General features: G+C 64.1%; 1 protein-coding gene across 1 annotated transcript; it reads right to left on the bottom strand.

The window, feature by feature from the left end:
* Window positions 1-362: 362 nt before the first annotated feature.
* Window positions 363-9,649, bottom strand: TNFAIP8L1 (TNF alpha induced protein 8 like 1). The gene is made up of 2 exons (XM_084302941.1): window positions 9,403-9,649; window positions 363-1,826 (listed from the first exon to the last, which is right to left on the bottom strand). Exon 2 carries the CDS (start codon window positions 1,822-1,824, stop codon window positions 1,264-1,266), a length of 561 nt encoding a protein of 186 aa, XP_084159067.1. The 5' UTR covers window positions 1,825-1,826; window positions 9,403-9,649; the 3' UTR covers window positions 363-1,263.
* Between the last annotated feature and the right edge of the window lie 4,983 nt (window positions 9,650-14,632).

Raw genomic sequence — 14,632 nt, 5'->3', positions numbered from 1 at the left:
CACGGGGACAGAGGGAAGGCTCATGCAGGGGACGCAGGCACGCCCGGGGGGCCCCAGCCCTTTGCTACTGGTCTGCACTGGGATTTCGCAACGTTTCTTCTGCGCTGCTTCAGTGCCGGCTGCGCAACGCTGCTGTGCCAGGGAGCAGGGGCAGGCAGCGGTTCAAGGCAGGGGTGGGAGGATCTTTGTTCTCATGCCAGGGGGAAAGGAGAGCAAAAGCCTCCGGCACAGAGAGCAATCCTTATTTAAAGGACAAAGCCGCCCACAGCGCTCATTTTGTGACTGCTGCCCGCCTTCGTACCAACCACATGGAGCAACCAAGCCAAACAGGTGAGTTTATTTAAATAACTCATCAGGGCTACAGAGTTTGCTAAAAAATAACAACCATAACTCACTCAGGGACATGTAAAACGTGAAATTCTTGGGACAGCTTTGCACAATTACTGAGGAAGGCATCTAAGCAATCACAGTGACACTGTCCACAGGAAGGCGATTCCAGCTGAGTTTTGGATGAACAGATGTGCCTGGGATGAGAAGGTCCCTGCAAGTCACTTGGGTGACCTGTGCAGCCCCGGGGGACAGCACAAGGGGGATCCTTCTGCTTGCCAGGACCTGTCTTTAGGAGGCCAAAGCCCCTTCCAGCCTGCAAGGCACAGAGGCGCCTTCCTGTGCCGGGCAGCACAAGCCCAGGGCATGGTTTGCCCCCCCGTATTGTGGAGCTGCTCAAACCCTGCTGAAATACAGCCACGCAGCTCCGAAACCCTCTGGTAAGAGGGTATCACAACCGTTCCTCCGAGCAGCTGCCCACCCGCTCAGATTCATCTTACAGGTGTTATGCACCACGAGTCTTTGGTTTGTTTGTTGTTTTTTTCCATAGGAGGATTACAATCAAGTTCAGTGTGGAGAGTCCAGTTCCAGCCAGTTCCTTGGACTCTGCGCTAAGAGCACTTGGTGGGCAAAGGAAAAAAAAAAAAAATGTACATCAGGAGCCCGGGGAGGCCAGAAGCCCAGGATCTCCTGCAAAGGACTCAGCCCAGCGCAGGGAGGTTTGCAGATCCTGGGCACGGGTTAGACAAAATCAAGAGGTTGAGTCTTTTACATTAATGAGGAGAAAATGGGAGAGTTAGCACTAGAGAGAGAAGGACAGGAAGCCTGGTAATCACCAAAATACGTCCCAGCCTCGGTCTCACAGGTAACAGGATGCAGAGTCCAGCAGCGGCTGCCAACAGCCCCGCGCGGCCACTTTTATCTCGTCCTCCCCTTTCATATGCTGTCCTCCTCCAGCATCTTGTTCACGCCTTCGCAAATCCTCTTCAGGTGGGTGCGGTAGGGCTCGGCCGGCCCGTAGAGAGCCGAGAGGAACTCGTAGTCCGCAAAGTGATTGAAGACGTGGTTGATGCGGGAGTGTGACTTGGCCGTCAGGTGGCTGTTGACAGCCTGGTGCAGCAGGTCCCGGCACTCGGTGAGCACACCCGACATGACCCTGCGGTCGAAGGTGAAGTCTATCTGGTGGAAGCTGACGGCTGTCATGGCCAAGGTATGCACCTTCTTGCGGAAGCGCTCCATCACCAGCAGCTCCTCGGGGCTGAACTGCCCGTTGCGGTACAGCACGCCCAGCTTCATCACGATCTTGATGAGGTTTTTGATGATCTTCTGGGCCTCTTTGCGGTTGTGGGTGTACTCCTTGGTGGCCCGGTAGAGCTCATCCAAGATCTCGCTGCTCGTGTCGTCGATGAAGACATTGGCCACAGTCTTGGAAGCCATTTTGCTCAAGAGCTTCTTCTGGGCCTGCAGGGCCAAGCTCTTGGTGCTGAAGGTGTCCATCTCTGTAGGGAAAAAGAGGCACATGCAGTTCAGCCCATGCCCTGGAACAGTCCCTGTTACCTCTCCTTCCCACACAGCCTCCTAGGAGGACAAAGAGCATCTTAGACAAGACCAAGAGTGGTTCCCAGTCAGGAAGCCCCTGGGTGCTAGGGCAGAGAAGAGCCGAGCCCACACGCCAGATTTTGGTCATGGGGTGTCTCACAGGGCACTCCTGGCTTTCTTTCCCCCAAAATGTGGGACCAAACCACAGCACGCTGAGCCAGACAGCATGCGATGCCATCAAAGACAGCACCAGAGGTGACAGCGGGGTCCCTACCTGCGCGCGGCCCACGAGCCCTGCAACCTCCTGTGATCGGCACCGCGCTGCTACCTCCACAGGAAGGGCTCTTGCCCCATCATTTGAACGCTTCTTCCTTAAAACCTGACTCACTTCCTGCAGGGTGAGCTGGGGACGACCCAGGTGGCGGCTGAGTCACCACCGCAGCCGTGTGCTCACGTACGACCCAGCTCCTCCACGCAAGCACCCACCGCCGCACCGGGCCGCGGCAAAATATTGAAAGAAATACTGTTCCTTGTCTCTGCCTGCCTGCTAGGACCACATATTCGGAGCCCAGGCTGGTTCTGCCACTGGTTTCCCACTCTGCTCTGTGCTGGTGCGGCCTCACCTCAAGCACTGTGTGCAGTGCTGGGCACCATGGTACAAAAAGGATGTGAAACTGCTGGAGAGCGTACAGAAAAGGGCAACAAGATGGTGAAGGGCCTAGAGGTGAAGGTGTATGAGGTGTGTCTGAGGGCACTGGGCCTGTTCAGCCTGGAAAAAAGGAGACTGAGGGGAGACCTCATCACAGACAAAGCTTTCTCATGAGGGGAGTGGAGGGGCAGGCACTGATCTATTCTCTGTAAAAACCATTGATAGGTCCCGAGGGAATGGGGTCAAGCTGCGACAGGGGAGGTTTAGGCTGGACATCAGGAAGAGGTTCTTCATTGAGAGGGTGGTCGCACACTGGGACAGGCTCCCCAGGGATGTAGTCACGGCACCAAGCCTGTCAGAGTTTAAGAAGCGTTTGGGCTGTGCACTTAGTATATGGTCTGAATTTTTGGTGCCTGGAGTTGGACTCAATGATCCTTGTGGTTCCCTTCCAACTCAGGATATTGCGATTCTGTGATTCTATCACCAGCTCTACTCCCTCTGCATGCATCTGGTGAAAGCAGCGGTCCCCAGGGCTGGTGCGGGGCTGTCCTGGAGGTGAATAATGGGAGGCCTCCCCCCTGCTCACCCCCAGCCCAACGCCCAGCACCTCGGCGGGCCCCACTTCGTCAAATCAATCTGCTCGGGCAGATTATGGCTGTGAGAGCTGCCGTGAGTGAATAAAGTGCCACCGGCCCCAGAGATGCGTCTTGCCCTGGGAAATCGCCGCGCTACAAATCCCAGCGAGGTGAGAACAGCTTGATAAGAGCCGCTCCGCGCTGCGCTGGATGGGCAGAGAGGCAGGTTGCTTATGCAAGTGTCTGCACGTGGCGCGGTCAGCCTGGCAAAAGGAGAGCAGGGAAGGGATGGGAGCGCTCTATAAATACATCACCAGGGAGGGAGGAGAGCTGTTTAAGCTAAAGGACGCTGCTGGAGTGAGGACGGATGGGGATAGATTGGCCGTGAATATGCTCAGGCTGGAGATGAGAGCAGGGTTTTTCTCCTCAAAGCAGCAGAGCCTGCGGCAGTCACCGAGAGGAGCGAGGGGATTGGAAAACATTGCAGGCAGGAGCAGCTCCTGCTGGCACGGAGCACACGTAGGGTGCTTGGGAGCCAAGCCTGGCTCCCTGCAGGGTTTGGATAACCACGGCAGCGCTGTCCTGGCAGCCCTGCAGTGGCCGAGGCTCTGTCTCGCTGTGAAGAAGAGCACGAGGAGCACGAGGCACAGCCCTCACCTGGCCCTGCTGGCTCAGGGAGATGGGGATGGGGTTACCCTGCCTGTCAGGTGTGGGTTCAGCCTTAACGGCAGGTGGCTGGGTAAGGGGTGGCCGGGCAATGGGGGCAGCGAGCTCATCCCCAGCTTCCCGGGCATCTTCCAGCTGCCAGCTCTCCGCCCCTGCACACAGCCCGAGGTTGGGAGGGCAACCGAGGCTGTGCGAGGATGCGAATTAAGTGAGTGGTAACGGAGCCATCGCGAACGGCACCGTGCAAGATACCGCATGTGGCGTTATTTACAGCCCTGAGGAAAAACACAGAGGTTTGTAAGCATTTCTTCCAATGCGAAAACATTGATTTTTGCCAGCGTGAGCTTTGAACTGAGACTCTCGCACTTAATAAGACAGAAATGACAAAGCAGAGGCTGCTTTCGCAGAGCCGCAGGCGGCTCCCAGGCGGGCTGGGCTCATTTAACGCCATCGGCCCCGTGCACCAAATGCTGGCGGAGCCGAGCCCAGAGCAATGGGCAGAGGCAGCGCAGCCCCATGGCTCGCCCCTAGCCCTTTCCCTGGCCATGACGCCCACCGGATCGAGGGCTTTGCAGCTGCGTTTGTGCCCTGGATCCTCCCGGCTCCATGGCAGCGTCCGGCCGCGTGCCTGTGCTGCGCGATGCCCTGGGAGCGGTGCCCGTATAAATAGAAATTCCCACGCCTGAGCTCTTTGTTGGGCAACCGCAGCCAGAAAGCAAGTGCAAACTCCACCCACGGAGCCCTTAAAAAATAGGAAGCACCAGCTTCTCCAAGCTGCCCTGCGTGCCCGCAGCTCCCAATTAGCAACCACAAGCACAGGCTCTGCCGGCACTGCTGGCGCTCAGCAACGCCTCGCTGCCGCACAGCCCTACCCTGCCAGCACCGGGGCGTGCTGGGCTGGCAAGAATCGGTCCTGGGGGGGAAACTGAGGCACAAATGGGTGCTGGAGGGTGCTCTCCTGGATCCCAAAGATGCACTCTGCTCCCTCTCTAGCCCCGGTGGCTGTTGTGCAGCGTGCTCGCCCCGGACGCGTGCTACAAACCCAGGAGCGTCCACCCTCGCCTCGCGGGGCTTTTGCTGCTGCTCGGCCCCGTGCCAGCACCCAGCACCCTCCTCTTCCCCCAGGGACCTGCTGCTGCTCAACACCGAATGGGAGATTTCACAGGAACGAGACGTTTTCCTGCCGGGAAGGGCCTGCAGCCCCTCCTGGCCCCATTGTTCGCAGAGGGGCTGTCGCCACTATCAGAGCACGGAAGAGGCTGCCTTGCCCCAAAGAGCAGGCTCGAGACCGAAATAAACCACCAGATTTCCTTCCTGTTGCTGAAGTCTCCAGCCTCGCTCGGGGCTTGTTTTTTTTCCTTCTTCTTTTTAATGAAAACGCCCTTGAAAACCAGCAGCTTCCCCCGAAAGAGCAGCACTGAGCCCCGTCTGCTCCGGAAGAGCGTGGTGCGGCACGGCTCTGCCGCGGCGCCGAATGGTGGCTTCACGCACAGCCACGGCCGTGTCTTTGTGGGTTTTTTCCACCACTTTTGCAGGATTCTGGATCCTACCAAGAAAAGCAGAGCTCCCGGGGAGGCTTTGCAGCCCCGAGCGGGATCGGGGGGCTTGGCTCACACCGTGGGGCTCAGCTGAAGGCTGCAACATCCGTGCTTGGTTCCCCGCCCGGACATCCTGCGCGAGCTGCGGAGGTGATGCTCTGGCACGCCCCGAGGCGTTGCGACACGCTCCTCTGGGGCCGAGCACGTGCCGAGGCCAGGGCACAGGCTCCCTGCTGCAGCCTGGGGCTTTGGCCGAGCACCACAAAGGCCACGGCAGCAACAGGACCGAACACAGCGGGCAGCCTCACCCTGCCCGTTCGCAGCCTCCTGCTCGCAGCCACCCTGCACGTGGCCAGGAGCGGGGCGGCCACGTCCCCTCCCCGCCACCCCCAGCGCAGCCAAATCTGTCCCCGGGTGCCCAGGACGGGGACAGGCAGCTCCGATCCCCAACTCCCCACTGCATGCAGAAGCCTAAACCCCCTGCACGCCGGTGTAAAGCAGGATGAGCCCCACAGGTACCCACAGCACCTCTGCTCTTGCTTACCTGGTGTAAGCAAGAGCAGAGCTCAGCCCCTCATTAAGCAGCATCAATTAAAGATCCCGGGGACACAAATCCCTGTCCAGCACCAGCACCCCGGGCTCGCAGCGCCAGCGCACGGCATCGCCGTGGGCACTTGGAGCCAGTGCCTCCATTGCCTCCCCTCCAGAGGAGCAGGGGCTTGGGGAGGGGGGGAATTTGCTGCTGCCCCCATCCAGTGCTTGCACCCTGCTGGTCCCGGTTCCCCCCCCGGTGCCCGCGAGCCTCCAGGCCCCAATTACCAGGTCTCTGTCGGCGTTGCTTTGCGCGCCGCTGCTCCTCACCCCGGCAGCCCCCGCGAGCGCACAGCCAGCTCCCCTGGCAGCGGGATGAATATTTCATGCAGGAACACAAAAGCACTTCCATAATTTATGGGTCAGCGTGGAGCGAGCATGCAGCAATGAGGGGAAGGGCTCGAGCCGCGAGCAGAGGCACCTCCACCTCCTCGTCGAGGCCGTGCCTCGTGCGAGCCCCCGCGCTCCCGCTCCCTGTCCCCGTCTCGCCCCGCTTCACCTCTCGCCCTCACAAGTTCCCTCCAACAACCAGTCCCCAGCTCCGAGGGCACCCGGAGTGGCTCCAATCCCCAGCTAACGCCAAAAGCAAATGTTTAAAGGGTGCGATCTCCCCGCTCTCCCCTCCACCACGTGTAAATCCTCCACACCTCTGCTTGCACCCCGGCACCACCACCTCCCCGGGCCCTCAGAGCCCGGCTTGAGCCCATGATCAGAGGCTGGAGACGCTCTCCCTCTCCTCCCCTCTCCATCCCCTGGCTCTCCCTGCCTGGATCAGTTTCCCACACCAGCTCTCCAAGCGTCCGACCAACATTAATTAATTAAACCTTGCTGCTGGATTACAGCAGGGACGAAGCTACTGCATGGCACAGGGCTGTAACTGGAGACCCCAACAGCAGCAGCCAGCCCGACCCCACAGCTCCCAGCCTCCCCGAGGCCCCGTTTTTAGCAGTGTTTGGGTAGCAGAGGAGGGAGCCGGCAGTTTTTTCCAACAGCTCCTTGTTGTGCGTGCCCATGGGGACACACAGCACCACTCGCCGCCCTCCCCACTGCCCCAGCCGGCTGCGGGGGACGAGCAGGGTCCGGCACGTGTGTGCACAACAGGGTGAGGCCCGGGAGGAAGCAACCGAGCAAACACCTTGCCTGAGGAAAGCCTCATTTCTTGGCAGCGGGAGCAGGAACCGTGGCACAGGTCTCTCCTTGCAGCTGGCTGGGAGCCCGGCACGGGGGACGCTGCGGGGCCAAGCCCCGAGCCCCGGTGCCGCTGTGCCCAGCTCCTGCCCGGTGCTGGGTGGTCGGGTCCCACCCCGCCGTGTGCTGGGATCGGCCAAGGGGCACTGCAGAGTGCTCAGCCGTGTCCCCCCCCCTTGTCCCCATCAGCTCCGGGCCGTGCAGAGGGAGGGGGACACTGCCACACAGGCTCCACGAGGCTCCCCCCTGCCCGGCAGCTCCTTCCCCCGGTGCCCGTGCCAGGGTTGCGTGCGTGCACCGGGAGAGCACGAGCCCGGCAATTTGGCAGCAGCAAAAAAGGGGAAGTAATTATCCCTTGAAAAAAAGGGCCCTTGAGGATTTTCAAGGTTTTATAACCAGAAACCCCCCCAGGAGTGAGGGAGGACCTTTGCCACCCTCGCAACGCGGCGCTCCCCACGTGCCCGAGGACTTTGGGGGCGGTTTTGGGGCTCTTTGGGCTCAGCACTGGGATGACTGGGGGGGAACGGGAGCAAGCAGGGGGCCTCGGCAGCTCCTTGCACACCCCCAGCACCGCTCAGCCCTGCTCCGTCCTGGCGGCCCCACCAGCCCCTGGCTGCAGCCCATCGGCAGCGGCAAGCAGCCAAGGGCACAGCGGGGAGGGGGGGGGGAACCAGAAACCACCCGAAATAGCCAGTGGGGTTTCTCCTCCATAACAAACCCGGCATCCTCCATAACAAAACCAGCCTGCCGGGGCTGGGAAACATCCGACTTGGCCCCAAAAATCGCAGGCGGATCTGAAGCAGCGCCTGGGAAGCTCGATTTTCCCCGGCAGCTCCGACGTGTCTGTGCAAGGCCGAGGGGCTCCGGGTGCCAACCCCAACCCCGAGCGTGGGAGCAGAGCCCCCGGCAGCGCTTCCTTACCGGGGTCCCGCTGCGGGAACGGCCGGGGGCACCCCCTGCACCGTGCCCGGGGAGGCCGAGGGGCGCGCAGGCTGCACGTGGGGAGGAAGAGGAGGAGGAACACGGGGAGGGGGTTATTTTGGAGCATCTGTCTCGCCTTCTATTTCCTCCTTCCCTTATCGGGCGGCGATCAGCCGCTCTCTCCCGCGGCAACTTCCTTTCTCCTTCGCTCGCAGGAGGCTCAGGAGGCTGATGGGGAAGTGGAAACGGGGGCTGTCTGTCCGTCCCGTGCCGGGGGGGGGCCGGCGGAGAGGCACCTCTCACCCCTCCTGCACGGGATCTGCGCCTCCGGGAGAGCGTGGCAAGGACAAAGCAGCAAGATTGGAGCTGAATCCTCCGGGACGGTTCCCATCCCCGCTGCCTCCCTCCAGCCACGCCGCACTTTGTGCCGGGAAGAAATCTTTTACGGTTCCAGGCCTTCCCCTAAAATCACCCCATTTACTCCGGTAAAACTTTGGCTGCGGAGGCCGGGGAAGCCAAATCTGACCCCTGATCCACGGAGCTCCTCCAGGCACGATTCCCCCCCCCCGGCCGAAGGGATTCATCCCTCGGGGGTCGGAGAAATTTCGGTCCTTGGGAGCTTGACGCCCACGAGGGCGCGCGCGGCAGTGCCGCCAAGCCAGCCACGTGCGCCGGGTGCCCCGCGGTGGGGCTGGCCTCGAGGCGGCGTTTCGGGAGCCGGGGAGGGGTGGGGGGGGGGGGGTTGGGGGGGCCCCGTTTCCCCGGTGCCGGTTTCCCGTGGCGGGTCGGTTAGGCGTGGTGCACACAAACACATCCTGTTGTCGCCGAAACCCCAAACTCTCCCCACCCTCTGCCAGGCGGAAAGGAGGCGAGGCAGGGACCCAAAGCGGCGTGCTCCCCGCTTTGTGACCCCCCCCACCACGGGGAGCCCCTCTCCTTTTTGCCCGTTTTCCCCGTTTTTCACCTGGGAAACTGAGGCACGGCCAGAAGCGGGACCGAGGAGTCGGGATCCCCGTGCGCCTCCCTGAACCCAGTCCCGTTGGGGACCCCCAGCCCCAAACGGTGCCGTCCCCCCCCCCGGAGCCCCCATCCCCATGCCCCTGCCCGCACCCAGCCCCCCGGTACCCCCCAGCTCCCCGGGGGGACCCCGAGCCCTACCCCAAAGGCTTTGGGTGCTGGACCCCCCCCGCACCCCCCAGCACCCCCGCACCTTTCCGGGGGGGTTTCCTCACCGGGAGGGGACGGAGCCTTTACCGGAGCCACCGTTTACCGATGGGGGGGGGTGCACAAAGCCTGGAGGGGGGGGGCTCCCCGGTTACACCCCCCAAATTTACGGTACCGGGACAGGCAGACGGGACCGGGAACCCCCAACCCCGTTGCTCCCGGGGTGCTGCAGCGGGGCACTCACCTGCCTCGGGGGGGGGGGGGCGCGGAGCAGGGATCGGGACCACCGGGACCACCGGGACCACCGGGACCACCGGGACCACCGGGATCGGGACCACCGGGGCTACCGGGACCGGGGCTACCGGGACCGGGGCTCCTCCGGTGTCAGGGCACGGCCCGGGCGGTTTCGCTTCCCCCGGGGCTTGTCCGTGCCCGGCCGCCGCGGGGTCGGTGCCGGTGCCCCCGGTGCCGCCGTGCCCGGTGGTGCCCCCGGGGCCTCGGAACCGAGCGCGGCGGAGGGGAGGGGGGGGGTGAAAGGGGGGGTGGGGGGGCGGTACCAGCGGGCGGTGTCGGCCAATGGCAGCGCGGGGCTTGCTACGAAGCAGCCAATAGGAGAGCGGCGGGGGAGCCCCGGGGGGAGGGCGCTCGGTGCCCCGAGATCGCCCCGGAGGGACCGGGACCGGGGGGGAGAGGGGAAAGAGGGGAGGGGAGGGGCAACGGGGACGGGAACGGGGAGGGACGGGGAGAGGGGACTGGGGACAGGGACAACAGGACCGGGACAACGGGACCGGGAGAGGAGAAAGGGAACGGGACCGGGAACGGGACCGGGCGGGGGACCGGGGACCGGGGATCGGGGAGGGACGGGGACCGGAGACCAGGGATAAGGACAACGGGACCGGGAACGGAGAAGGGGAACGGGACCAGGACCGGGGAACGGGGACCGGGACCAGGACCGGGATCGGGACCGGGACTGAGAACGGAGAGGAGGAACGGGACCGGGACCGGGGAACGGGGAGGGGGAGCCGGGACCGGGGAAGGGGAACGGTGACGGGACCTGGGAGGGAGAGGGGGACCGGGGACCGTAAAGAGGGACCGGGACCGGGAAGGGGGACAGGGACTGGGACCGGGACCGGCGAAAGGGACTCGAGAGCGGGAGCAGGGAGAGGGAAGCGAACGGGAAGGCGGAACGGGACCGGGACCGAGGAGGGGCAACGGGACCGGGAAGGGGGAACGGGACCGGACCGGGACCAGGACCGGGGAGGGGAAACGGCAACCGGGCAGCGACCCCTCACCACTCCCCCGGAGCCCCGACCGGGACCCCCGCAACCGGACCCCGGGGCCGGCTCCTCCCGCTGCCGCCGCTCCGGTGCCCCCGGTGCCTCTGCCCAGCCCCCCGGCAGCTCCCCCCGGCCCTTCCCGGGGCCCCGTTACGGCCGGGCCGAGCCCCCCCGGTGCTGGTGGGGGTGTCCGGCGGGGCCGTGCCGGTGCCGTTAGCCCGGGGTGCGGCGGGGAGCCGGCCGTGCCCGCGGTCGGTAGGTGGCAGCCGCACGGAGCGGGGCTGGGGCCGCCGGGGGTGGCTCGGTCCCGGTCCCGCTGCCGGTGCCAGTGCCGGGGGCAGCCCCCGCGCCACCCCGCGGAGTCCACCCGAGGTGTGCGGCCCGACGGCAGGGCTGGAGGGGTGTCCCTGCCGGCCCTTCGGCCCCCCCTCACCATCACCTCCATCCCCTCCATCCCTCCGTTCCCTTCATCCCCTCCATCCCCATCCCCTCCATCCCTCCATCCCTTTATCCCCTCCATCTCTTCATCCTCTCCGTCCCCATCCCCTCCGTGCCCATCCCTTCATCCCCTCCACCCCTCTGTCCCCTCTGTCCCTCCGTCCCCTCTGTCCCTCTGTTCCCTTCATCCCCTCTATCCCCTCCATCCCTCCATCCCTTTATCACCTCCATCTCTTCATCCCCTCCATCCCCATCCCCTCCATCTATCCCCATCCATCCATCCATCCATCCATCCATCCATCCATCCATCCATCCATCCATCCATCCATCCATCCATCCATCCCTCCATCCCCCTCTATCCCCTTCCATCCCTTCCCTCCATCCCCATTCATCCCCATCCATCCCCTTCCTCCTTCCCCTCCATCCATCCCCTTCCATTCCCCTCCCTCCATCCCCTTCCTCCCTCCCCACCATCCCTCATCTTCCTCCTCCCGGCCCGGCAGCCAGGAGCCGCTGCACAGGAGCCTAACTCCGAGCGGTGGCATTAAACGGATTAAGGGTGGGATTTTGAGCGGATTAAATCCGGATTAACCGCAGCACTTGAATTGAATCTTGGCTTCACGCAGCGGCTGGGAAGTGAACCACCGCCCTCCACCCCTACCCAAATCCCCCCCCAGCCCCTTTCTGGCCCTGCTGCCCCCAGGGACATCACCCACCACGGGGTCCCGGGACCGGAGCATCCTCCAAATCCCCGGCGCATCTCAGGGGTGGCTCTCCCCACCTCCCCGAGCCCCAAACCATCCCCTCGTGCCGCTATTTCAGAACCAAACAAAACTGAGGGTGGAGACCAGGGCTCTTCCCGGCCACCCCACAGCTTGCAGCAGCGTCCCCGCTGTGTCCGAGGATCCTCTCGCAGCCAAATCTCTCCGCAGCAGCCGCGGCAGCTGTTGCCGCTCTCCTCGACAGTTGCGGCGTCAACCTGCCCGGCATAAATCACCCTCGCGGGCTCATCTGTTCCTCTTGGCCACTCGCCGCGAGCAGCAACAACCCATTAGCTGGGAACAGCACGGCACGGACGGGCTAAGGAGACGGTGACGGATCGTGGAAGGGATGCTGGCAGGGCCGGGGGAGCGCAGGCAGCTTCCCGGCAGCGGGGTGGCTCCCGCGTGGCGCCTGGCCCCATTGCTGCCCCATTGCTGCCCCATCCTCTGTCCCCGCTGCTGGGCACCCCGTTGACCGAGCCCCCACTCCCCTCTCTGCTCAGAGCCCTGGGGACAATCCCCAGTCTTGTTTCCGTCCCCTGGGGCCAGCCCCTGAATCCTTTTGGGGTCCCGGCAGCGGGTGAGGGTGGCGCTTGGCTCAGGGTGGTGCTGGGGGTCTCCTCATCCCCTTTGCCTTCCCTGTTCCCCCCTCCCTGCTGGGTGCCCCCATCCCCAGGCAGGCAGAGTGGCTGCTTTGCTGCTTTCATTGCTGGTCAGTGGGGGATGAGCGCTGGTGCTGCAGGAAAAATAATAATAAAGGGAGGGGGAAGGAACAGCATCTGGGCCAAGCAGGCTGCCCGGCTCTCCTCCGGCTCTCTCCCTTTCTTCCTTTTGTCCTTTCAAAGAAATAAAAAGGTGCCTCGCTCTTCCGCACGCTGAACAATGACGCGGTCCCGGAGGGGGTCGCGCTTCTCTGCCTGCTCTCACGGCTGCTTCCAGCACGCCAGGGGTGGGCACGCGAGCGGCCCCTGCCCCAGCCCCAAGCTGGGCGAGGGAGAGCATCGTGCGGGGCAGGCAGCACCCAAAAAGCTCCCGAGCAGCCTCGTGTCTGCTCAGCGAGAGCACGGGGAGCTGCTGAGCACCTCCTCGGGGAGCAGCATCAGTCCCAGCCCCAGGGGAGGGCATGGAGCCGCTGCCCCTCCGCTTGTCCCACCTTGCCGTGACACTTCAAGGCCACCTTCAAGCCCCAGCCACATTTCTTCCACCCCAAAAAACCCTAAAAGCAGCGGTGGTGTCCCCATAAAGGCCCCATTGTCACCGGGGGGGGGCACGTGCCGGGTTGGGAAAGGCCACGGGGAGCGGCGAATCCCCCGGCCCCTTCCCGGCGGCCGGCGCTTTGCATTCCCCGTCCGCTCCCTCGCAGCTGCACCTCGCCACAATGGCCCCTTCTTGCAGCACCGCCGGGGCCTCCATCCGTGGCAGAAACGTGGCAGAAAATCCCGGGCTTGTCAGCGCTCCAAGGCGCCGTGGGGTCTGGAGGAGAGCGCCCCGAGCACGGCCCAGCCGCGGTTCTCCCCGTGGGGACGCCCTGGGGGTTGGAAAGGGAGCGTGGGGGGGGTGGGTTAGGGCTGCCCAAGGGTTTGGGTGCAGCACCCGTAGCACAAAGGGAGGCTGGAGAGCCTTGGGTCAGGCTGTGGGTGCGGAAGGACCGTCCTGTGCTGCAGTCCTGCTGGGAGAGACCGGGGTGAGCGGTGCTGGGGAAGGGGAGAGCTCATCCCCACCTGGCCCAGGGCACCAGGAGGAGAAAACCCAGGAGGGGACAGCCCCACCGGACCCACAGATGTGGATATTTTGCCCCTGCCCTATGTGTGCCACAGCCCTGTGCCCATTTCCCAACCCCAGCAGCCTCCAGGGATGTGTCAGTGGCTCTGGCTCGCTCCTGCTCTCCTTGATGCCTCCTGACACCGCGCCGCTGCGGGGCTCCTCGTTCCACAAAGCCCTACGTCGCGGCGCGGACCCCTAATGAAAGGCTGCAGATCTCCTCCGCGGTTATTAACGCCCTCCGGGGATGGCAGCACACCGGCAGGCACTGGCAGGGAGGAGACAGAAATAGGCTCTGCCGGGCTCGGGGGAGTCAGAGGCAGCGTGAAACGCAGCGGGAGACCCCCCCCATGCCGCAGCCACCCGCCCAGCCCCGGGCTCGCCCTGGTGGCAGCGGTGCTGTGAGCGCCCCGGTGGCATCGGTGTCACCCGCCAGCCCCCGGCAGGACACCCAGAGGGGTGAGGGAACGGCTGCGTGCGGCCCCGGGGAGCTGCTGCTAATTGGCAGCAGGAGGAGGAAGTTTTGCCGTTGACACTCGGGGCCGATAATTACAGGGGGTGCCCTGGGTGCTGCTGCAAGTCCCCAGGCTCTGAGCGTGCCGCCTGTGACCGCAGCCGTTCCCCTCTCCCCACGTCTCCTCTCCTGGGGGGTCTGGACCTGGAGGGGATTTGGGGCTGGGAGGGGGCAGAAAGTCATGGTGAGCCCCCCCGGGAGGGTTTAAGCTTTGATTTAAGGAGCTGCTGGTGCAAAATCCAGGTTTTGAGACGGATCCAGGCACACGGGGAAGGCGCAGCCCTCCGGGGATGGGGTATAGGAACGGGGTGCTCAGGACCCGCTGAGGCAGAGGGGTGACACCGAGGTGTGGCACTCACCCTTGGGGTGACAAACGCAGCCCAATGGCACATGAAGGGTGTCGGGGCTGGGTGCTGAGCTGCTGGGTGCCTCCATCAGCCCCCAAACGGGGCTGTTTGCTGGCTGCACAGCTCCACGAGCCATAAACCCACATAATTTTGTCACCATGCACTGGGGACATGCTGCTGGCTGGTCCCCGAGCGCCCTGCTGCTGGAAACCCCTTTCCCCAGCGGCGACCCCAGAGCAGAGGTGGTGCGGGTCCCCACACGAGGGAGGTCCCCACGGAGCGGTGTCCCCTGCCTGGCTCTCCCCCCCCCGCAGCACATCTGGCCCCCGCGCCGCAGCTGGAGCCTTCTGCCTTTGTTTGTTTGTTCCCAGCGCGG

Source organism: Netta rufina, assembly GCF_964035555.1.
Source record: "Netta rufina genome assembly, chromosome: 28".
In the NCBI taxonomy this organism is placed as follows: domain Eukaryota; kingdom Metazoa; phylum Chordata; class Aves; order Anseriformes; family Anatidae; genus Netta; species Netta rufina.
This window is presented reverse-complemented; position numbering and strand designations above follow the sequence as displayed.

What these genes read in the sequence shown, in the direction of transcription:
- TNFAIP8L1 (XM_084302941.1), bottom strand. Translation starts at nt 1,824, where the DNA reads ATGGACACCTTCAGCACCAAGAGCTTGGCCCTGCAGGCCCAGAAGAAG.